Below are 23,687 nucleotides of genomic sequence, written 5' to 3' on the forward strand. Positions count from 1 at the left end.
TTTCTCCTTGAAAAAAACAAAATAAAGATGCTGCTGTCGTAATTTATTGCAAAAACTCTTACTTTGTTAATTTTGTGCCATAAGAGAGAAGTGAAATATGGAAAGGTGGTGGTTTCCTGCAATCTTTGCAAAGCCAGGTTTGGTAATGGTTGTTCTAATAGTTTTTGTGCACAGGGGTTTTGCATTCAAAAGTCCTCCTACTTAACATCTAAGCTAGTATACTGTTTTTTGTTGGAAGGGTGTGGGGAGTGGGGGTTCATGGTTTTGGCAGCAGTGTTTTATTTATTTTTTAAAGATTTTTATTTATTTGAGAGAGAAAGCACAAGTTGGGGGAGGGGCAGAGGGAGATGCAGACTCCCCCTGAGCAGGGATCCCGATGCAGGGCTCCATCCCGGGACTCCAGGATCATGACCTGAGCCGAAGGCAGTCGCTTAACCAACTGGCCACCCAGGTGCCCCTTTGGCAGCAGTGTTTTAAAAATTAAACACCAATGGTAGCTGAATGTTAATCCAGTCCTTTTTGTCTTCCCAGTTTAAATTTCCAGTTTTGCCCTTCCTCAAGAATATATGGTTTTACAGCTGTGGATCTCAAGCCAAGTGGGGAAGATGAGGTAATAAAAATTTTGTTTTTGATGTAGTTGTAAGTTCAGAACATCTTCTTAATGAGGCCAGTTGTAGTAGGTGCTACTGAAATATTCCTAGATATTAACAACAATGTTGGCAAATTTTCCTTTGTAGATGATAACAATGGATAATGCAGAAGAATATGTGGATTTGATGTTTGACTTTTGTATGCATACGGGTATTCAGAAACAGATGGAAGCCTTTAGAGGTAATTTTTAGGGCTCTTTAACTTAATCTTTCTCCTTTTACTTTGAGACATTTGAAATTAAGGTATTTCTCTTGTCAAGAAATATAGGTAATCTCTAGATTTGCCCTCTAGTTTCCTGTCTTCCAGATAGTTAGGTCCCACAGAGTACCCAGAACAGGTTGGAACATTCTCCAGCTGTGGTATACCCTCAACTTGCTCCTCCTGAGTAATGGGGGACTCACTTTTGGCCTCCATTTCTTCATTTGTATGTGGACATAGGTTGCGTACTTTACACATTACATGAATTAAGCCAAGTTAGAACCTAAGTTCTTAGGTGAGAATTGAAGCAAAATATATTAGACTATTCATCACATACTAGTTTTGAAAATGAGAATATAGCTTTGGCTAGCCTTGTATGACACAAAGAGCTGGTTAAGAAATTACTAGAATTTGGCTACTGACCATAGTGACTGAATATCTCTGTTCACATTTGCAGTATTAAGTGAAACTTCTGTACTTAAAACCTTAGCACAGCTTTGATTTCAAGCTATTTTAATTTATATTTGTTTTTTCAAGCATTTATTAATATTTTATTCATATTATGTCCATTTAGTTGATATTAGCTATTTTGATTTGAAATTTGGTATTTTGAAATTGTAACTTAGAAATTGAGTTGTGTGTTTTGTTTTTATTTTTTTGCTGTGTATAATGTAGATGGGTTTAACAAAGTTTTTCCAATGGAGAAATTAAGTTCCTTCAGCCATGAAGAAGTCCAGATGATACTTTGTGGAAACCAGTCACCATCCTGGGCAGCAGAGGATATTATTAATTATACTGAACCTAAGTTAGGTTATACACGTGACAGGTATGTATTGGTTATTTTCTAAGGTCAACAAAATAGTTTATGTCCCAAAATCAAATGGCAGATTCTCTAAAGAACTACGACTTAGTGAAGTGAGAAAGCTGTTTTCATATCCATTGATAAGGCTGAGTTTACACAAAAAGACAACCGAGTCTTTGTTGGTGTTAAGATTCTATTTTAATTGTTGATTATTTTAAAAATTGGGTAAATAGTAAACCGTTAGGCTTCATTTTTTTAAAAAAGATTTTATTTATTTGAGAGAGAGCTAGAGAGCACAGTGGGGCTGGGCAGAGGGAGAAGCAGACTCCCCGCTGAGCAGGGAGCCCGATGCAGGGCTTGATCCCAGGACCCTGGGAACATGACCTGGGCCGAAGGCAGATGCTTAACTGACTGAGCCACCCAGGCACCCCTTTAAGCCCTTAGGCTTCATTTTATATTAACCTTTTTTTTTTTTTAAAGATGTTATTTATTTGAGAGAGAGAGAGTGAGCGAGAGAGCATGAGCAGGAGGGAGAGGCAGAGGGAGAAGCAGACTCCCCACTGAGCAGGGAGGCTGGTGCGGGCTGGAGGCAGGCGCTTAACCTGACTGAGCCCCAGGTGCCCCATATATTAACCTTTATTTTAAAAAAATTTCGAATAGAGGGACGCCTGGGTGGCTCAGTCAGTTAAGTGTCTGCCTTCGGCTCGGGTCATGGTCTCAGGGTCCTGGGATCGAGCCCCGCATCGGGCTCCCTGCTCGGTGGCGAATCTGCTTCTCCCTCTCCTTCTGCCTCTGTGATCTCTCTCTCTCTAATAAGTGAGTGGAATCTTAAAAAAAAAAAAAAAAAAAATTTTTTTTCAAATAGAAAAGTTGAATAGTTGAAAGAATTCCCATATCATCTTTACCCAGATTCAACTGTACTTAATACTTCTTTTATATTATCTATTTATATACACACACACGTGATATATATGTGTGTGTGTACTATTTTTTTCTGAACCATTTGAGAATGTCGCATATATCATGTGCCTTTATTCTGTGATAGAGTGTGCATTTCCTAAAAATATGGATATTCTCCCATGTATCCACATTCACTAGCAAATTCATACTGTTAGCTGATCTTTAGTCCATATTCCAGTTTCGTTGTTTACTCCAATAATGTCCTTCATAGCACTCCCCTCACCACCACTGCCCATTGTCAGGAAATAGCATTTGGTTGTGATAGGGTTATCTTGTGATAGGTTTTTATTTTTATTTATTTATTTAATTTTTTTTTTTAAGATTTTATTTATTTATTTGAGAGAGAGAGAATGAGAGACAGAGAGCACGAGAGGGAAGAGGGCAGAGGGAGAAACAGACCCCCTTGCTGAGCAGGGAGCCCGAGGTGGGACTCGATCCTGGGACTCCAGGATCATGACCTGAGCCGAAGGCAGTCGCTTAACCAACTGAGCCACCCAGGCGCCTTGTGATAGGTTTTTAATCTGAAACAGTTCTTTAGCTGTTTTTTTTTCTTTTTCTTTCATACCACTGATATTTTTTTAAGACTACAGGCCCTATAGTACTTTTTCTTTTTAAATGTTTCCAAATTAACATAAATGAGAGAATACAGTTGACCCCTGAACAATGTAGGGGTTAGGGGCACAGTTGAAAATCCGTATGTTTGATACCCCAAAAACTTAACTACTAGTAGCCTACTTTGACCAACTTTACTGATAATATAAACAGTCAGTACATATGTTATGTGTATTATATACTATATCCTTACAATAACATAAGCTGGAGAAAAGAAAATGTTAAGAAAATCATGAGGGGGGTGCCTGGGTGGCTGATTCGGTTAAGTGTCTGCCTTCAGCTTGGGTCATGATCCTGGGGTCCTGGGATCAAGCCCTGCATTAGGCTCCCTGCTCAGCGGAGAGCCTGCTTCTGCCTCTCACTTTGCCCCTGCTCGTGTGCTCGCTCGCTCACTCTCAAATAAATAAAATCGTAAAAAAAAAAAAAAAAAAAAAACTCATGAGGAACTACACTTGTGGTAACATAGCTTAATGTATAAACTTGTTGAATTACTGTGTTGTACACTTCAAATTAATGTAACATTGTCTGTCAACTATACTCAGATTACAATTAAAAAAGAAAATCATGAGTTAGAGAAAATGTATTTGCAATACTCTCTTGTATTTATCTTAAAAAATTACAGATATAAGTGGATCTGTGCAGTCCAAACCCCTTGTTGTTCAAGGGTCAACCGTATTACGAATTAGTTTAAACTTAACATAGCATTTTTTGCTTAAGTCAACTTTTTATTGAATTATAATAGTGCACAAATTGCATGTACAGTCTGGAGAATTTTCACAAAAGGGAGACGCCTGTGTATTGGCACCCAGAACAAGAAACAACTCAAGAATTGCCCTTGCCCATTATATTCTTTTCTAATATTAAATCACTATTTCTGTTGATCAATTTTGCTTGCATTTGAACTTTAGTAAATGAAATCATACAGTATGTATTTTTTAAGGTCTGGCTTCTTTTGTTTAACATTATGATTATGAAATTCATCCCTGTTGTGGCATATAGAAATGGTTTATTTCACTGTTAATAAAGATGGATTGTTTCAGATCCCCTTTGGTAGTTTAGCCATATTTGGATTAATTATGCATGTGCATTTTGAAGTTTTCTGATTTGCTGACCTTGTTGCATATTTGGTCCCTGAACTCCATCAGTGTTTCACTTCTCAACCATTTATAACTACAAGACAGTCTTTGCAGGGTATTTTTAAAGTAGCTTAATCCACTCATTTCATGCTTACTCAAGAGTCTCTAGATAGTATTCTTCTCACATGTTGATAATTGTTTTTTGGGTTATTGCTGGCTTACAAAGTAGTGTTTTTCATTTAAATCATCTGTCAGCTCAGTAGAACTCTATTTTTCTCCTTTTAGCCCTGGTTTCCTGAGGTTCGTGAGGGTTTTGTGTGGCATGTCTTCAGATGAAAGGAAAGCATTCCTGCAGTTTACCACCGGTTGCTCAACTCTACCCCCAGGTGGACTGGCTAATCTGCATCCCAGGCTCACAGTTGTACGCAAGGTACAAACCTTAGCTAATAGGGAATCCAAATGGAATTTAGTTACTGCAGGATTGAAAGAAATAAATATTTAAAGTCATGGCCTTCTGTTTTTCACTTTTCTTTTTGTAGGTTGATGCTACTGATGCAAGCTATCCATCAGTGAATACATGTGTGCATTATCTGAAGTTGCCTGAATATTCTTCGGAGGAGATCATGAGAGAGCGCCTACTAGCTGCTACCATGGAGAAAGGCTTTCATCTCAACTGAGCTTCGAAGTGGGAGACATCAGAGACTTTTAAAATACTAGTGAAGCCTCTTGTGTTTGTGTGCAGAGAAGTATATGATCCTCTACGCTAATGACACTTGCCTTTATTTCAACCATTAAGGCTTTAAGAACATGTGGAATAAGTTGGTTAGCTGCTAATGACAAAACAAATCCTTTAACTACCCAGCCAGCAAGTATATAGCACAGAACACTGTGTGTTGCTACAAGGGCTTAGTGACTGGAAAAAGGTGGTCCCTACTTGACTGTTCCAAAGAGCAGCTTCTCATATCTTCAGTGTTCACTGGTAAATTTCTAACAGTGTATTTGTGTAAAGTTTGTCGTTTCATACTTCATACACTACAGTTGCCGTCACTGATCCCTGTTTTGCTGGCTTTTAAGCTACTCGGTCAAAAATCCTGCTTCCTTAAAACATAGAGAGTTAATGAGCATCTCAAGCTTTTTCTTTTCCTTTTTAATGATGCCTGCACTATCAGAGTATTCTAGTGTTCTCTCTTTTGTTTGGCATATAATCATGCACAACCTTTTTATTTCTTTGAGGTGGGAGTATATTTTTATTTCCTAAATGCCGTACTATAAAGATCAAATTCTTAAGTGTGTTTGTGCAGCTCAGAAGTAAAGGTATATTAAGGGGAAAAAAGAAAAAACACTGGTCTAGATGCAAGGCACACTTAAAAGCAAGTTTTACTTTTGGTTGTATTTTCTTTGTATATTATAAACATTTATTTAACTTGTTGCAGTTTGAAGTAAAAAATTTCCAAAATGTATGCTCAACAATAATCATTAAAATGTTTGCAGCGTACAAAACTGTGTCACGTGACTATTTCACTGCAACGAGCAGACCTAAGAGCTTAACCAGATATTTTTTATTTTGAATCACTGAGATTTAGTTTTTTGAAATTGCTACATTTAGAAATGTATTTTTCTATAGTAAATACACTTACTGAAACTGGAAAGCTAGAAGAAATATTATGTTCACATGCTTGTGATCCAACTGTTGTGTGCTGTCTTATAGTATTCTTCAGCTAAGAATGGCCAAGTTATTTGTGTTAACTTTTTCAGCACCACATCTGCTCCTTACCTTTGTATCTGCAGGGATGTGTAAGTCTAAGATCCAAGAATGATTTCTCAATGTTGTGTTAGTGTGAAAAGAAACCACCAGGATACTGCCATTTCCTGGTGTTTTGAAAAGGGCTTCTTCTATTTCCGTTTTCCAAATCCCCTTGATGTATCACATCTGTGCCCTTAGGTGAAAGAACTGTCACTAGGCCCGATTAGCCAAATGGCTTTTTTAGGAGTGAAAATTTTGGAATTGCTTATTATTTACCTGTTTAAAAGGTACATTCCCTTTCTACATTAGAAGAGATACCTCCCACTGCAGTCAGCCGTTTGCGTACTGTTTCTATTCTCTGCGCGAGAATGTTGTGACAGGCTATCAGTGGCAGCATTTAAATGACTCATCTTGTTGTTAGTTTCACAGTTCTCTGTGAGAATAAAAGTTAAAATAAAACATAACAGCAATATTTAAATGTATGACCTATGCTTCAATCCAAAAAATAGTGGTGGTGATTGTCTCAATAAAGTCATGGATGCATGACTAAAACTTCATACTAGTGTTAGAGTTAAAATCCAATTTATGTGCTTAGTATTGCCATTTATCTAAGTCTGTAAAATGTCAATACCCAGCTTTTATCAAGACTAATCTAGCACAGGGCTCAGCAAACGAAGGCCTGCTGCTTGCTTTGTATTGCCCACGTGCTAAGCATGGTTTTAAAGTTTTTAAGTGGTTAAAAAACAAAAAGAATAATATGTGGAAATTTTACGAAATTCAAATTTCAGTGTCCATAAATAAAGTTTTATTAGAACACAGCCATGCTCATTCCTTTACGTATTATCTGTGGCTGTTTTTACACTACAGTGGCAGAACTGAGTGTTTACAGCAGAGACCATATGGCCCATGAAGCCTAAAGTATTTACTATCTGGCCTTTTACAGAAGAGGTTTGCTGAATCCTGGCCTAGCACATTGCTGTAGCAGGTAAAATTGATGAGTCTTATACATTCAGTAAATGAAAAGTCAGGAGTCTTCAAGATAAAGCTGACCAATCTGAGGCATAAATTTCATGAGTGAAAAACCATTTAAAGCTGTTCACAATTCAGCAGTAAACATGAAAGGAAATTATGACACAGCCTAGAAGAACAGATTGTCCTATTACAGTTCACTTTGCATGAATCAAGTGTTAGGAGACCTCTCCTAGGGTCTCCCCATGTATTAGGTTATTCGGCTTTCTTTCCTGTGGTATCTACCTCGTATTTTTTTTTTTTTTAGTTGTTATTCTCTAAAGGTACTAAAATCTGTGCCAAGATGTTACCAAGTGCTATTTTGGTGTGACCTAAAAATTAATTTTGTTCACTCCCTAGTTACTTCTGGTGTACCAGTTTCAGCAGTTACCTGAATGTGCTACTGATTAAGTGCCTACCAACTAGGACAGTGTTTCCCAACTAATATGTCTTAGACCTCCAAAGCACTTTGATCTAGACTGGGCTTTCCCCACACCTTGGCTACTTAATGCAAAAGGGGATCTTAGACACATGTACCATTTGCTGTTCTGGCATCAGAAGCCTTTCTTCTGCCTTTCTGAATGAGTCCAACTCAGGTTTGCTTTTCGAATCCATTATTGCCTGGTTGCCTGGGTCTTAATAGATGCAAACTTTAAATATGTACGTAGATTTTTAGAAAGAAAGATTTAAAAGAAATCCTTCCCCCACCCCCACATATACAAGAGAGAGAAAAAAAGCAAACAGTACTGAATGAATCATCAATACCTGTAATGTCCATTTATGTTTTCTTTTGGAGGATAGAGTGTTGTAGATGAAAGAACTCTTAGAATTCCATAGGATGGCACAATATCTTAATGTACCAAGACTGTATTTCTATTTCTTCCATTTTATCTGCCTTCCTACCCAGTATGCACATAAACATGCTTTTACCTAAGACAGTTCTGTATACTCCTGTTGACTAAGTAGCAAAAGCATCTAGAAAAGTTTGGAAGGATCAGGCAGGTTATTGCTTTTTTATAGTGACTTAGTTTTCTTTGCTTCAAGACATTCCAGGAGAAGGGGTCAAAGGAATGAGTTAGGGAGGCAGGGGAGAACTCGGATTCATATCATGCTGACCTCAACAGAGATATTCTCTTGCATTCTATTTTTAGACTTTGAACTAAATTTTTATTTACAAATAAGTTTTCTAATAAGACAAACCATTTACAATATGGCCTAAAGGATGGTTGTAAGAGCTCTCTTTTAATGTGTAACCATTCATTTTTGGTGGTAACATTATAAGTGAATTAATTACATGATGACATTGTAATTGCTAAGTGCCAATAAAATGGTTATCAGGCTTTTCGAAACTGGCATAAAATTTAATTCTCAATTTTTATTAGGTACACAATTTTGTAAAGTTTTGACTTTTTAAATCATTTTAAGGAAAAAGCATTCAGAAAACATTCAAAGTACTGTGTGTGTTTAAAATTTTATTGGCTGATAATTGTCACACATTCTTCCCATGCTGCTAATCCTGAATTAAATGTGCATAGGAAAGCAGAGAACAAAAAAGTTACCCTCAGAACTCAACAAAATTTGAACAAGTAGGGAAAAAATGCTTATGGTTAGAAAACAAAACTTGTCTCTTAGTTCAGAGAAAATATTTCTTTGAATACCATATTTTAAAATAAAGCTTTGTTTTCCATTTAGGAAATGTGGAAAACACCTATTTAAAATGTCTTTGGAAGGACACCCCATTTTGCAATGTGCAGTCTTCCACATTTTTGGGGCTACAGATGTTGAGAGGTATTCCATGGTATTCTCACTTCTACAGGTTGATGTTGTCTGGCAGAGCCTTCCATCATTCAGCTTTCTGACATTTTATCAAGAATGAGTAGAGGGGCAAGAATTCTTGCCCGATTCGTTTCCACGATGCAGCCGTTTAACACCATCTCATCCAAAATGATGTGTACTTTATCCAAATTAAACATTATCTAAGTTCATATTAAGGAAATTAGTTTTAGAGTTATAAAGATATTAACATGTAACATTAATAACTTACGACTTAGCTTATAATTTTTCCCATGTAAATTAGTCTAAGCATGAAGTGTATTTGTTTTTTTTTTACAGAACTTCTGAAATTAGATTTAAAATTGGTGTCCATGTTAGAAATTATTACCTTCATATCCACATACACACCTAGTTTCACTTTGGCTAAGCTAACTGGCCAGTAGGCATAGAAACAGAATAGCTACTACACATTTTAGCCAGAGGGAAAGTGACTCTACTAATAACTAGAGAACAAAGCAAGTGACATTGGCAAGAGCATGACTGGACAATAGCAGTGTTGTTTTCCCCAGACACTAATAACATCAACACTAACACACACGATGTTCCAGGCATTGTGTTGAGTGTTTTACATAATTTTTTCAGTCTTCTCTACAACCCTGTGATACAAATGTTACATATTGTCCTAATTTTACATGGGAGCAAATAGGCTCAAAGCCATTGTCCAAGGTCACATGGCTGGTAATAGCCAGAGCTGGAATTTAAGCCCACAGCTTTGGTTTGATGGTTCTGCTTCCAGACTTCTCAGGAGGGGCCTGCGGCTACTGAGTATACACCCTCCCCTCAGCCCTCAAACCTCACCCCAAACCAAATGCCTTCACAAAACCTCGCGTTTTAAGCTATCTTTTCTCTCAGACTGAAGAAAAAATCACCAAGAGTAGACATGAATGAAGAAGGCAAGACAATGCTAATTCCCAAGTAGATAAAAATTCTGAAATTCATGAGAGTATCTTGCATGAATGAACAGTTCTAAAAATACTCCTTTGGGAATTATGGAGCCACTTCAGGGTACTGATGTTCCTAGTGGAAAGTTAGTATAGGGCATGGGGGAAGACAAAAATGTTGTTAGCCTATATGAGGTCTTGCTAATTGGAAAGAGCCAAATTCTTTCCCCCCAGGAGCCCCTTCAGGAAACTTTCCTTTTGTCAAAGGAGAAGGGGAACTAGAATGAGATGATGACAATATTGAATGGTTCTGAATTCTACACTTTAATAGCTTATTTTCATCTCTATTTAAAGAACATGATCCTGGTCTGTTTAAAAAAAAAAAAAAACCAAACCAAAACAGCTGATTGAAGCAGATGGTTTCAAATAGATAAACTTCAACAAATGAGTGACTTAAATGCACTAGGGGAGTTCATAATTAAATAGTGAATCTTTGTAAAGTGAATCATTACCACCTGATTTTTTTCAATAATTCCAGATGTTCAAGTCTGTATTGTATTTGTTTAGTGAAATACGTCTGTAGAAAATGAGACAACCCTGTGAATGACTTTTAGGTTTCTGTTAGGCTATGCATTAATATCTCATTAAGCTCTGTGCAAAGAGTCCTCTAGCAGAATAAACTGTTTTTCAGGAGCCCATGGGAACTGTCCTTAAATGACCCAGAAAAGAAAAAAAAAAAAAAAACTTTACTCTGATAAACCTATTAATAATGTCTTCCAATTATATAGATGATTGCTTTGTCCATGACCAAACTGGGACTGCAATATTAGGCCCTTGACTCAATCAGACCCAGAAGCCAGACAAAGTGGAAATGTCAGCTGGGTACAAAGAAGCAGAGTTGAAAAAAAAAAGGGGGGGGGGGGCGCCTGGGTGGCTCAGTCGTTAAGCGTCTGCCTTCGGCTCAGGTCATGATCTCAGGGTCCTGGGATCGAGCCCCGCATCGGGCTCCCTGCTCCGCGGGAAGCCTGCTTCTCCCTCTCCCACTCCCCCTGCTTGTGTTCCCTCTCTCACTGTCTCTCTATCTCTGTCAAATAAATAAAAAAAATCTTTAAAAAAAAAAAAGCGGAGTTGGGGAGCATAGGTGGCTGTGTGAAAAATGGCCTGCAGAATCCCCCGTCATATTCACTAAGGCACAATCCCCCTGTCGTAGTCACTAAGGGCAATGAAAGCCTTGGTGCATTGAAAATGCCAACTCATCTAAGATGATTTTCTTGGGGCGCCTGGGTGGCTCAATTGGTTGGGCGACTGCCTTCGGCTCAGGTCATGATCCTGGAGTCCCAGGACCGAGTCCCGCATTGGGCTCCCTGCTCAGCAGGGAGTCTGCTTCTCCCTCTGACCCTCCCCCTCTCATGCTCTCTCTCTATCTCATTCTCTCTCTCAAATAAATAAAGAAAATCTTTAAAAAAATAAAGTTTTCTTGGAGAGAGAAGGAGATCTAATTTTAATCTATTCTATTTGAATTGGTTCAGGGATTAAACTGCTCTGAAGACTGGCAAGCAGATGATCTAAAATTTAGATGTCCCCTTGAACAAGAGGCCAATTGTTTTGAAATTCAGATGAGAATTTGCTGCTGAATCATATCAACCACTGACATCCTCACATCGTAAGGACAAGGTCTTCCAGCAAGTCTGAATTTCCCAACATCCTAGAAACATGAGTTGCTCAGTGAGGTCATTCTGTACTGTGGGCATGTGACTGCCTGTCTTATCTGAGTAGCTGATTCAAACCCTTAATAACCACGTGGCTTTCCAGCACTATATGGGGAAACCACAGACCAAATGCAATGTGAGGCAAAGGCCTGAAAGCTGATTTCCCCCTGGAATCATGTGACTCCTTTAAAATAAGAATCCAGCTGTTGTTTACATCTTGATTTGGTTTATAAGCAACTTGTACACACTGGTGAAGCCAAGAGTAATGGCATTTGGGTACATGTCAGGGACCAAAAAAATGCCTTATATGCAAAGCTCCACGGCAATAAACAGGCAAACATGCTTTAGCCCTGACATCTGGAATAGGATGAAGGAAGAAAGGTCCAGGCTATTGGTCTATTAATGTGGTAAGCTGAGAATGACTATTTCAAGAGGGTCCTACCTTTGGGTTGTACTGAACTGAACTGACTTAAAGATCCCTAGGGTAACTGGGGCACCCTAAGGTTGGAACTAATAGGAACTACAGACAGCCTCCCAAAGAGCAGATTCAGAAAGCCCCATTTTCTCCCAATCCTGAAACCCAAGAGTCTTTCTGAATTGCTATGTAATGTGGGTTGAAGTTGAACATAGTGCCACTGGAAACCAGTTTTTTAATTAAAGTGCTTGAAATGTTTCTGGTTCCTACATTGGAATTTCGGTCTCTGGATCATAAATCACTTTCTCAATATGGTATTTTAATATCACTGTGGTAGTCTAGTTATCCTTTCAAAAGAGAAAATCGAGCAGCATATATTTGAATGGGACCTGAAAAGCAATTCCCAGGCAGAGCCCAGCCTAGGAACTAAAATTTCTAACTCGAGATTTTGGTCTCAGATCCCTTGTCTTCTTTTTTTATTTCTTTTTCTTTTTTAAGATCCTACCTAAGCAAAGTTCTTGATAAATTAAGTGGGGTGGGAAAAAACTTACTCTCATATTTATACTTTAATTCAATTTGCCATGAAATTAGATAAACTGTGAAGGGCCTTTGTGTTCACATTTCCCACAGAAAAGGGAATACTCCTGTATAGAAGACTATCCTCATGAAGATCATGCACAGGCTGGGTATACTCTCCTTGTATGCAGTCTGCTGTCCACTTTTAGGCTTGGTATTGTTCCTTGTTAATTAGGCCACTGAAAAGGAGTTTATCTTTTTTTTTTTTAAAGATTTTATTTATTTATTTGACAGAGAGAGACGGCGAGGGAGGGAACACAAGCAGGGGAGTGGGAGAGGGAGAAGCAGGCTTCCCGCTGAGCAGGGAGCCTGATGCAGGGCTCGATCCCAGGACCCTGGGATCATGACCTGAGCCGAAGGCAGACGCTTAACGACTGAGCCACCCAGGCGCCCCTATCTTTTTTTTTTTTTAATGGTTTTTTCCTTAAAGGTGCATTCATATTCTATCAACAAGACAGCCAGGTGTAATTATTTTAAGTTTATATAAATTTATGTAAAATTACACAAATATGAAAGCATTGGGTCAAATGAGCCTGTCAATTTCTTTGGTTTTTCTCCTAACTCTGTTGCTCCTCCTAACTTGCTGTCATTGTTCCTTGAGTAAAACAAACAGAACCTGGAAGCATGAAGCGAAAGGAGTGGGGGTAAGGCAGAGGGGTGGATCGGTAGCAGCAGATGCAAATGGCACCTACAGGACGCAGTTCAAGGAAATACGGAGACAGCAAAGGCCAGTGAGAACCAGAGAAGCCCAGAAGGCAGAACTGTTCAATCTGGAACCTTCACACCCCATTCCCAGGTAAATGGCTGACTCCATGGGGGACTGTTCATAATTCTGACTCTTCACTCATGACAGCACTGACTGCAGTTCTCATGCTGAGATGGTTTTGGCCCCCTCGCTTCTCAGTGCCTGCCCTTCCCAAAGACTGGACAAGCTGCATGGGCCAGTTCTCACGCTTTGCAGCCCTGCTTTTAATTTACATATTTTAAAAAGAAAGAAAAAGATGTTCAGAAATTAACGTGGGGGTGCCTGGGGGGCTTAGTCAGTTGGGTGTCCGACTCTTGATCTCAGCTCAGGTCTTGATCTTAGGGTCGTGAGTTCAAGCCCTGCATTGGGCTCCATGCTGGGCATGGAGCCTACTTGAAAAAAAAATCATGAAATATGAACCCCACTTTTGCAGAGCATGCTCTTATCAAGACATTCAGATACTCTCTTTGATCATACCTGACTCCTCCAACCAAAGTCTAGTGTTTCTTCAAAACTTTTTTCCTACTTCAGGAAAAACTTTGACAACACCAAGATAGCACGGTGACAGGCACTTTATAAATGTTTTGTTAGAAACTAAACGGCCACAATCTACTCCAGACAATAACACATTTTTTAAAAACGTGTCAAATTTAATCTCATCTAATTTTATTTTTTTAAGGATTTTATTTATTTATTTGACACAGAGACAGAGAGCACAAGCAGAGGCAGAGACAGAGGGAGAACCAGGCTCTCCGCCGAGCAGGGAGCCCGATGCGGGGCTCGATCCCAGGACCCTGGGATCATGACCCGAGCCGAAGGCAGACGCTCAACCGACTGAGCCACCCAGGCGCCCCTAAATCTAATTTTATAGCCCTGGAAACCCAGAGACTGGTACCAGCTCTGCCCCAAAGTAGCTCTATGGCTTGGGACACGTCACAGAACCCCTCTGGGCTTCAGCCTTTTCATCTAAAAATGAGGTTTTAACCTGGTGATGGTGTAGTTTTCTTCTAGCTCCAAAGTACTCAAATCCTAGGACTCTAAAAGTAACTTGCAGGGAGACGGGAGCTAGTTTACTCCTATCTGACATTATCAAGTCATTCCTGAGGTAATCACATACTCCATCGTACCTCATAAGAAATCCTTTGGTAATGACTCAATTATTGTGACCTTTCTGAGAGAACATGGAGACAATTTCAGTTTATTTAGAAGCTACCACTTTGGTGTTGGGTGGCTTCCCTGGAGAACTTCTTCTTTGTTCTTCTTGCCAGTATTTCCATAGCCCCTAGTTGAACAAGTACTTTAGTGATCTCTCATGAAGTCAGTGTGAAGTTAGCTCCTATTCAGAGAAGACCTATTTTGGTTTCTGGACCTTTAAGGTGTTTAGGATTTTAGGAAAGTAATGATGGAAGGAGAGGCTGATGGCCCACAGTGGGCTCTGGGTCCCGATAAGGGCCTGACCACAGATCTCGGTGGTGCTGAATACTGTTGCCTGGCTGCCTGCATCCCTCCAGAGAGCACCACGGAACACAACTAGCTGAGTCACGACGTGCAAGCAGCAGCAGAGGCCCTTCCTTCTCCCCTACCTTCAACTACAGTAAAGAGGTACTTTCATATCACCCACATGAGCTTTAACATTCTAGAACTAATTGCTCAGGTTTTTGGGTTTTAAGGACTTAGAAAATAAAAACATGAATGTTCTAAAGATTTATTTAAAAGATTCTGGAATCAAGAAAACATTCTGGATTCTAGGCCTACCCTATATTTGTGGAGTAGGTGGCCCTGGAATATAAAAAGGGATTCTAGCCTGTTCCCCACTTTTTTCCCCATGTGTGTATGTGGGTTACCATCCCAGGCTCTCTGTCATTCCTGCCCCCAGTCATGGGGAGAGGTCTGTACAGGCCCTACCTAGCAATAGGCCCTGGTATATGGGCACCCAGTGAATTCTGGGGACCCAGGTAGCTGGAGGATGGTCAAGAAGTGGATTGGGTCCGGGCGCCTGGGTGGCTCAGTTGTTGAGCATCTGCCTTCGGCTCAGGTCATGATCCCAGGGTCCTGGGATCGAGCCCCGCATCAGGCTCCCTGCTCAGCGGGAAGCCTGCTTCTCCCTCTCCCACTCCCCCTGCTTGTGTTCCCTCTCTCGCTGTGTCTCTCTCTGTCAAATAAATAAAATCTTAAAAAAAAAAAAAAAAAAAGAAGTGGATTGGGTCCCTACAGGCTCTGGATAAGCATCCTCATCCCATGGAGAGGGATACTGCTGAAGGAGAGCCAGATGAAGCCCCCCTAAGGCCCAGGGCCCAGGAAAGGGACCCTGGTTGTCCAAATCTGAAGGTAGTACTGCTACATTCCACTCTAGCCCAAATAAACCAAGTCTTTAAGCCACTTTAAAAGCACCAAATACCAAAAAGGCAGTTAAGGTTTTCTGTACGTTCACACATTAGTAGGTGTGCGATGAACTGAGGACGAGGCGGACATCTCCCCCACAGCGCTGTTCACTGGCGCCAGTCCCCTGAATATTTAGCAGAGAGGGTAGAGACAGCTCCTTTGAATTATGAATTGTCTGGAGAATACAGCAAATCTGGGGTTACAGAGCTGAACACATTTTGGGAAGCTCATTAGTTGATTCCTAAAAACCATCTTAATTCATAGAATTTGAAGGTTTGGGTTTTTTTTTTAGATTTTTAAAAAATTATTAAAGTACAATCTACTCCCCAACGTGGGGCTCAAACTCACGATCTCAAGATCAAGAGTTACATGCTCTAATGACTGAGCCAGCCAGGTGCCCCCAGAACTTGAAATCTTAAATACATCTACTAACGTATGTGATAGGGCAAACTTTCCCAATAGAAGCAGGGCCTCAGGAGTCCTCAGGCAGCATTTCAGCCCAGTGAGTAGAGTGGACTGTGAAGAGTGTACAGGAACTTACGCAGGGCACGTGAAGGATTTAGGTCACTGACATGCGTGGTCCCAAGGGTCTGCCCCACCTGACACTAACTGCACACAGAGTTGCCGCTCAGTAGAAGTGCTTTCAAGAAGCCAGAATTTCTGTCCTAATTTCTTGTGCTTGGGTCATTTCTTTTTTCTTTCTTTCTTTTTTTTAAGATTTATTTATTCTAGAGAGAAAGAGAATGAGCGGGGGGGGAGGGGCAGAGTGGGAGAGAGATGGGAAGCAGACTTCCTGCTGAGCGTGGAGCCCAATGCAATGTGGGGCTCGGGGGCTCGATCCCAGAAACCTGACATCATGACCGGAGCTGAAACCAAGCGTTGGACACTTAACCAACTGAGCCACCCAGGTGCCCCAGGTCACTCCCTTTTGAAATCCCATCTGTCTTGCTCTGTGATGTCAGTCTTACTAGCAGTAGAACAAGCCCATTCTAAGCGCCTGTAGATAAATGGTGCATTTTATTCCTCAAAGTCTAGCCATGTGGACTCTGCAAAGCTGCCCCATTCTTAGAACACTTCAGGGGAGTGAAGCTTCTGGATAAAAAGATGGCAAGTAAAGGGCTTCTTGGGAATTCCACGAGGTTTTGACTTCCATTCTCCTGGTGCTGCACCAAAGCCAAGCCTTCGAGCGTGTCTATTCCATGTGGGCAGACAAGGAAGGCTTTCTTAAGCCTGAGCAAACACAAAGATAGGTGTGGTGAGTGTTGGGAGAACCAGCTCCAGGTTGCAACTCTATCAGCTGCTTGTTTTCAGCCTTTCAAGGCCAGAGGAAGCTTCCCTGGCCTAGCAGCCCTGACCAACGTTAGCTGCTTCAGCAGCGCTGGGGACGTGCTGCCAGGGCAGTGATGTGGAGCGTCTCTGGCCCTACACAGAGGGGGGCAGGAAACAGGCTGCACCTCTAAAAGGCTCCCCTGCCTTACTGTTATGAAATTGGTATAGAGAGGTCCTTCCCAGACATGTGATAGTTAGAATTATGCATGAGGCAGAGTAAAGGCATGGGTTTTAATTGGATCGTTTTCAGATGGCTAAGGGTGGAAACCTTTTAAGAATGTTAATAGAAGAGAGGGTACCCCGCAGCCTACCTGCCCCACCTGCTCCACTTTAAGGCCACTGGAGGTCCAAGTGAAATTTTGCCTAGAGCAAAGGCTTACATTTCCAGGTCTGGGCAGAATCAGTTCCCCTCTCTAAATGATGCAAAATTCCTAATCTGTCAGGTGGATACACCTAAGTAATTCCGAAGGATGGTAAATATATAAATTAGTCAGAGGTACACCTGAAACTACCATAGTACATTAACTGTATTTCAATTAAAAAAAAATAATAAGTTAGGGGCGCCTGGGTGTCTCCGTTGTTAAGCGTCTGCCTTTGGCTCAGGTCATGATCCCAGGGTCCTGGGACCGAGCCCCACATCAGGCTCTCCGCTTCGCAGGAAGCCTGCTTCTCCCTCTCCCACTCCCCCTGCTTGTGTTCCCTCTCTCGCTGTCTCTCCCTGTCAAATGAATAAATAAATAAAATCTTTAAAAAAAAAAATAAGAGGGGCGCCTGGGTGGCTCAGTCGTTAAGCGTCTGCCTTCAGCTCAGGTCATGATCCCGGGGTCCTGGGATCGAGCCCCGCATCGGGCTCCCTGCTCAGCGGGAAGCCTGCTTCTCCCTCTCCCACTCTGCCTGCTTGTGTTCCCTCTCTCGCTGTGTCTCTCTGTCAAATAAATAAAATCTTTTAAAAAAAAAAGACAAATCCGTCTCTACTTCTAATAAACATCTAGTCAATATATAAGACACTAGTTCAGCTGTAATATATGCCCTGTTATATCTGATTCACTGTAATTCTCTGAACTTCTAGACTAGTTAGAGTCTCTTTTCCTGTTCTAGGTGTAAGATAACTCAGCTCAGTTACCTAGAGTCAAGGCAACGTCAAATATTAAGGCTGAGAGGGTGTTAAAGCTCTTCTAGCCTAATTCTATTATTTTTATTTTTTTAAAGATTTTATTTATTTGACAGCGAGAGACATAGTGAGAGAGGGAACACAAGCAAGGGGGAGTGGGAGAGGGAGAAGCAGGCTTCCTGCCGAGCAGGGAGCCCGATGCAGGGCTCGATCCCAGGACCCTGGGATCATTACCTGAGCCGAAGGCAGACGCTTAACGACTAAGCCACCCAGGCGCCCCTAATTCTATTATTTTGAGATGAAGGGGTTATCTGTCTGGTCCAACACCTACAGTTTGTGGCAGGTTCAAAAGCAAAACTTGGATTTCCGTACTCCTGGGAGGTGTCTAACAGCTTTTCCTATCTTCCTGATGACTTTTTAAATCAAAAGGCATTTCTCTTATTTTCCTGTACAAGAGGACGAGATTTATTTTGAATTGCTTTAAAGGGCCTAGTTAAAATGGAATGTAACATGCTGAATAAAAATACACCTTAATATACAGTCTGGTCTTGGGTGTCCTAGGTCAAAGGGATCATAGATTTAGGTCACTCACCACTAGAGGGCACTCAGATTTTCCCAGTTAAAGAGGCTTCCAGATAGAGCCTGTAAATGGAGTTGATGATGACGTTTTCTATCAATAGTAATTCCCCCAGATAGGCTGATGTCTAATGTATATATACGTATATAGAAACATGTTATAATTAATATATATTTGTTATATTTGTTACTATTTTAGATTTAAGCCTGATATTTTCCCAAACGACTCTCATTTATTGCTTTCAAGCAGACTTTTGAAGTAAAAATTAACTTACAAGTCACCTTGCCTCCAGAGCACTCACCCAAAGCCCAGTGGGCCCCTGCCAAAATCCACAGGCCTACAGTATTTGAAGCAAATAATGTTTGTTGCGGGGGGCGGGGGAGGGAGGCGCTTGCATACTTTGATTTAGAAGGGAGAAGAAAGAGAAGAAGAGAGCTTTCTCTGTTATAAAAGTAAATGAATACAAGCCAGGCAACTCTTTAACCCTCTAGTTTATCATCCTTGAAGGCCTTATTCTGATCATGTGAGGGATTTCTGGAGATTTAGACCTGGAGCCATGAAAATCCATTCTCTCTAGGAGGACCAAGCACTTTCTGGCTGTGTTATTCAAATTCTGTAAAGGTCTAATCTATATACTTAAAAGAAGTTACATTATTCCAACAGTTATTATCAACTACGACCATAGCATTGGCCTGTCTGAAAAATATAAGAATCTTAATAAGAATCATGTTTGTGAAAAAGGAGAGGGGTCTTTCTGCAAAGCTCCTGCACCTCCGACTATCTTGTCAGTTGTTGATGGATAATTAGCATTCTGGATTCTGCTGCATCCTTTTCCTGCCCTGTGGCACTTACCTGATCAGGACTACTCTGTGCTTTGCCAAGTACTGAGGAAAACCTGGCTCACAGCTTTGAAAAAGGATACATCTAATTCACTCTGGAAAAGAGAAAAAAGTACAAGGATGAGAATGAGACACTGGGGCACATGTTCTTAGCAGAGTTAGCAGCTGCTCTGGCCACAGGCTTGGGAGCAGGTCAGGGAGGCAGCTCTGTACATACAAGTCTGAGCAGGAAGGCCCTGGGTCTGGGACTGTGCTATTTATTTATTTATTTATTTATTTATTTATTTATTTATTGAGACTTATTTATGAGAGAGAGAATAAGAGAGACAGAGAGAGAGCATGCATGCGCACACATGAGTGAGGGGGAGGGGAAGAGGGAGAGAATTTCAAGCAAACTCTGCACTGAGCGTGGAGCCTGATGCGGGCTTGATCTCATGACCCTGAGATCACGACCTGAGCTGAAACCAAGGGTCGGACACTGAACCCACTGCGCCACCCAGGCGCCCCCTGGACTGTGCTTCTTAAAAAAGGCTGCAGTTTGGAAGAATTTTGCCAACCAGTACAATTCATCCTTAGAACATAGACGGAATCAGGGCACCTAGGTGGCTCAGTCGTTAAGCATCTGCCTTCGGCTCAGGTCATGATCCCAGGGTCCTGGGACCAAGCCCCGTGTTGGGCTCCCTGCTCTGCGGGGGGCCTGCTTCTCCCTCTCCCACTCGCCCTGCTTGTGTTCCCTCTCTCACTGTGTGTCTCTCTCTCTCTGTCAAATAAATAAATACAATCTTTAAAAAAAAAAAGAACATGGAATAGATGACCTCAACCTTTACAGATGATAGCTAGTTTGATATGTGTATCAAAAACCTTAATAATATGCATGCCCTTTGAATCCATCAGTTTTACTTCTAGAAGTTTATCCTGAGGAAATAATTAGATAACAGGACAACAATGTGTGATAGGATGTTTAGGGTAATGTTTGTAGTAGCAAATTACTGAAAACAAGCTAAGTATCTATCAAGGGGGGACTAGTTAAATATATTATTGCAGATCCACAAATGAGGCTATAGATATATAAGTACTGACACTGTTAAGTAAAAAAGCAAGTTGTAACACGGAATATACACTATTATCCCACGGACAGTGGAATAGTTAGATACAGTTATATAGTTAGATACAGACAGATACATAAAGTCTAAAAGGAAATGTACCTAATAGTATGTATCAGTAAGTCATGGGCTTACAATCTTCTCCCCTTTTTGCTTATATGTGTTTTCAATTTTTTTCAGTGATCAGAGATGTTTAGATCATAAAAAAAATTATAGAGGGAGAAATAGTAAACAGAGTTAAATTCATATCTGAAAGGACTTAAGGTTTGTCAAGTGCAGCAATGACGACCCCAATCCTCAACAGCAACCATCCTCTCTTGCCCCCAGGGGACCTAACCGGGTTGGCTTTTTGTTTTGAAATGTGATGCTGAGATGCTTCTTTCAGCCCAGACAGCATGAGACTGATCTCCAAATTTAAGATTTGGAAACCAAGATTAAAAATAGTCTCAGCAAGAATGTTTAAAACTCACAAACCCAAAAATAAATCTTAGATGACAAGGCATTCTCCGAGTGGGACAGATTCTATTTTCTTTCCCATAGTACTCTCTTCCCTCCTTTGTCTCTTCTTTTTGCTACTGTCATCCTAAACTGAACCATCTTACAGTACTGTTGGGAGTCCTGTGTAGTCACCAGTTTAAATTAAATTCTAATCTTTACTTCTGTGGTTTATGTGGTCACTGACTCTTTCCCCAGAATTACAGCAAGAATTCAGCAACATGCTATTTATTCTCAGTCACCGAATATAATAATAATAATTTAAAAAACCTTAGCAATGATAGTGCTTGTACTCACTCATGATTATCCCAGGTTTAAAATATTGCTTTTTTGGGAAATGTTATTCTTCTTGATAGGTGTTCCCTTAAGATGGCTAATCATGGCCAGCTCTGAATCACAGACCCTGACTTGCAAACCAGTCTGTCTTAAGGGAGTGGTCACTGCAATTAAGCAGGAACCAGAGCTGTGCTGTCTGATACGGTAACCACCAGCACCACTTGGCGAATCAAATGAATTAAGATTAAATTCCTCATTTCCGCCTTTATACTAATCACGTTTCCATGTGGCTAGTGCCTCCTGCACTGGACGGCACAGGTACAGAACATTTCTGTGGTGGTGGAAAGTTCTACTGGGCAGTGCTCAGTTATGGCACTCGCTCCAAGCGATCAATACAAAGATGGAGTTTGAGGCCAGCCTTATTGTCCCCTGACAATAACTGATTTCGTGGTGGTTATGAAATAGTCTAAAATTGACTTTGCTGATGGCTGCACGACTGTGTGTAAATACGAAAACCTATACAGGTTAAATGGGTGAGTTTCGGGGTATGTAAATTCTATTTCATACAGCTGGGTTTTTTTTGTTTTGTTTTGTTTTTTAGAAAGGGGGCTGTTGGGAGGTGTCTGGGTGGCTCACTCGGTTAAGCATCCGACTCTTGGTTTAGGTTCAGGTCATGATCTCAGGGTCATGAGATCGAGCCCCGTGTCAGGCTCTGCTCTCAGGGGGAGTCTGCTTGGGATTCTCTCTCTCCCCCTCTGCTACTCTCCCCACTCTTGCATGCACACCCTCTCTCTCTCTCTCAGAGAGATAAATAAAATCTTTAAAAAGGGGGCTGTTGGAAAGGAACTCATGTATTCCTTAAGGGGAGTTGGTTTTGACCATCAAAGCAAAGGTGTGGATAGAAATGATTCCTAAACTAAAAAGGTTCCTAGTGCCTTAGGAAGGGAAACAGAAAAAAGAGAGAGAAAGAGAAAGTTAAATAGCCAAGTCTCTTTTTTTTTTAAAGATTTTATTTATTTATTTGAGACAGAGAGAATGAGAGAGAGAGAGAGCACATGAGAGGGGGGAGGGTCAGAGGGAGAAGCAGGCTCCCTGCCAAGCAGGGATCCCGATGCAGGACTCGATCCAGGGACTCCAGGATCATGACCTGAGCCGAAAGCAGTCGCTTAACCAACTGAGCCACCCACGCACCCAATAGCCAAGTCTCTTAATTAAAAGAAAGGTGTAAGAGGTTCTTAGGCTTGTAGAACTGGTTCTTCATAAAGATCTAAGGCACACAGTGGTTTGTAACACTTTGGATGAGCCAGAAGGAAAGGGAAAGAAAATGTGGCATCATAAAAGTTTTAACTTTTACATGGGAAAGCTCTATATGAACACAGGTTCTTGATATAGACCATTTCTGGAAAACTGGGAGAAGGACATAAACCATTTCTTAGTCATTAGACTTACCACTCGGCTGAAGTACTCATCTAACACTTCCACAAAGTTATGGATGAATTCATAAATGGCCATCTCGTTCTGAAATAAAAAAGGAAGGGTACAATTAGTTTTAGTATGACCCGTCTATAAATTAGACACTGACAAATATTCAGAATAGTTCTACGACTCACTTGTTTGAAAGAAGCTTACCCATAGAGGGAAAATCGAAAACCTTCACCTCTAAGACTTTAAGTCCTTGATGAACTTAGCTGGACTGAAATCAGATCGAGTCTAGTGATTAGGGTTTTGAGTTCTGCTCCCTGACTTTATCATCAACTGGCTGAAACAGTGTTTCAGGTTCTTCATGCCACCAATTTTCCATTTGGGAAGATGGGAAACTACCTCTAGGTTTGGTTCACGGATAAAAAACAATCAACTGAAATTCTGAAGTATCTTAAATCTTAAATGCTTTTCATGGATTCAGTAGCCATAGGTTCTGTTGACCTGGGAATGACGTTTCTGGAAAGGTGAACTAAATCTGAGGAAATTCAGTCACAACACAATCATATTTATAGTTTGCTCTGGCTTCTGATCTGTCACCCTGTATTTCATGCCACAACTGAATGGCCTCTATACCTGTCTAAGCTGCCACACTGGGCCACACAGAACAAGGGCAGGACACTGGTATTGCCTAGGGTCGAGGAAAGCATTCTGTGGTTTTGTGCTTCCCCACAAGCCGCTCATCTAATCCAAGAAAAATCCTAGATATTTTTCTTCCACACAGCTTTCCCTAGCCTTGATAGAAAAAAGATCCTTTAAGAGTCAAGATAATTCTTAGATAGGCAAGCAGAGAAGAAAATGTCAATTTAAGGAGGAATAAAAATCAGACTGTTGGGGCGCCTGGGTGGCTCAGTTGGTTAAGCGTCTGCCTTCAGCTCGGGTCATG

The 23,687-nt window shown here is 40.8% G+C and overlaps 2 protein-coding genes across 2 annotated transcripts in view; one reads left to right on the plus strand and one right to left on the minus strand.

Annotated features, from left to right (window-relative positions):
- Positions 1–5,794, plus strand: part of HECTD1 (HECT domain E3 ubiquitin protein ligase 1) — a 90,687-nt gene extending 84,893 nt beyond the window's left edge. The window contains exons 39-43 of the mRNA XM_021695579.1: positions 532–610; positions 738–831; positions 1,525–1,675; positions 4,585–4,729; positions 4,839–5,794. Coding sequence (XP_021551254.1) covers positions 532–610; positions 738–831; positions 1,525–1,675; positions 4,585–4,729; positions 4,839–4,976 — 607 coding nt within the window. The 3' untranslated portion in view covers positions 4,977–5,794. The remainder of the gene's footprint in view (positions 1–531; positions 611–737; positions 832–1,524; positions 1,676–4,584; positions 4,730–4,838) is intronic.
- Positions 5,795–8,503: 2,709 nt separating this feature from the next.
- The window catches only part of AP4S1 (adaptor related protein complex 4 subunit sigma 1), a 44,596-nt gene continuing 29,412 nt past the window's right edge, over positions 8,504–23,687 (minus strand). Inside the window, exons 4-6 of the mRNA XM_021695778.1 lie at positions 22,772–22,840; positions 19,532–19,543; positions 8,504–9,027 (exon numbers count right to left, since the gene is read on the minus strand). Coding sequence (XP_021551453.1) covers positions 8,899–9,027; positions 19,532–19,543; positions 22,772–22,840 — 210 coding nt within the window. The 3' untranslated portion in view covers positions 8,504–8,898. The remainder of the gene's footprint in view (positions 9,028–19,531; positions 19,544–22,771; positions 22,841–23,687) is intronic.

This window comes from Neomonachus schauinslandi, chromosome 9, assembly GCF_002201575.2.
Source record: "Neomonachus schauinslandi chromosome 9, ASM220157v2, whole genome shotgun sequence".
Classification (NCBI taxonomy): domain Eukaryota; kingdom Metazoa; phylum Chordata; class Mammalia; order Carnivora; family Phocidae; genus Neomonachus; species Neomonachus schauinslandi.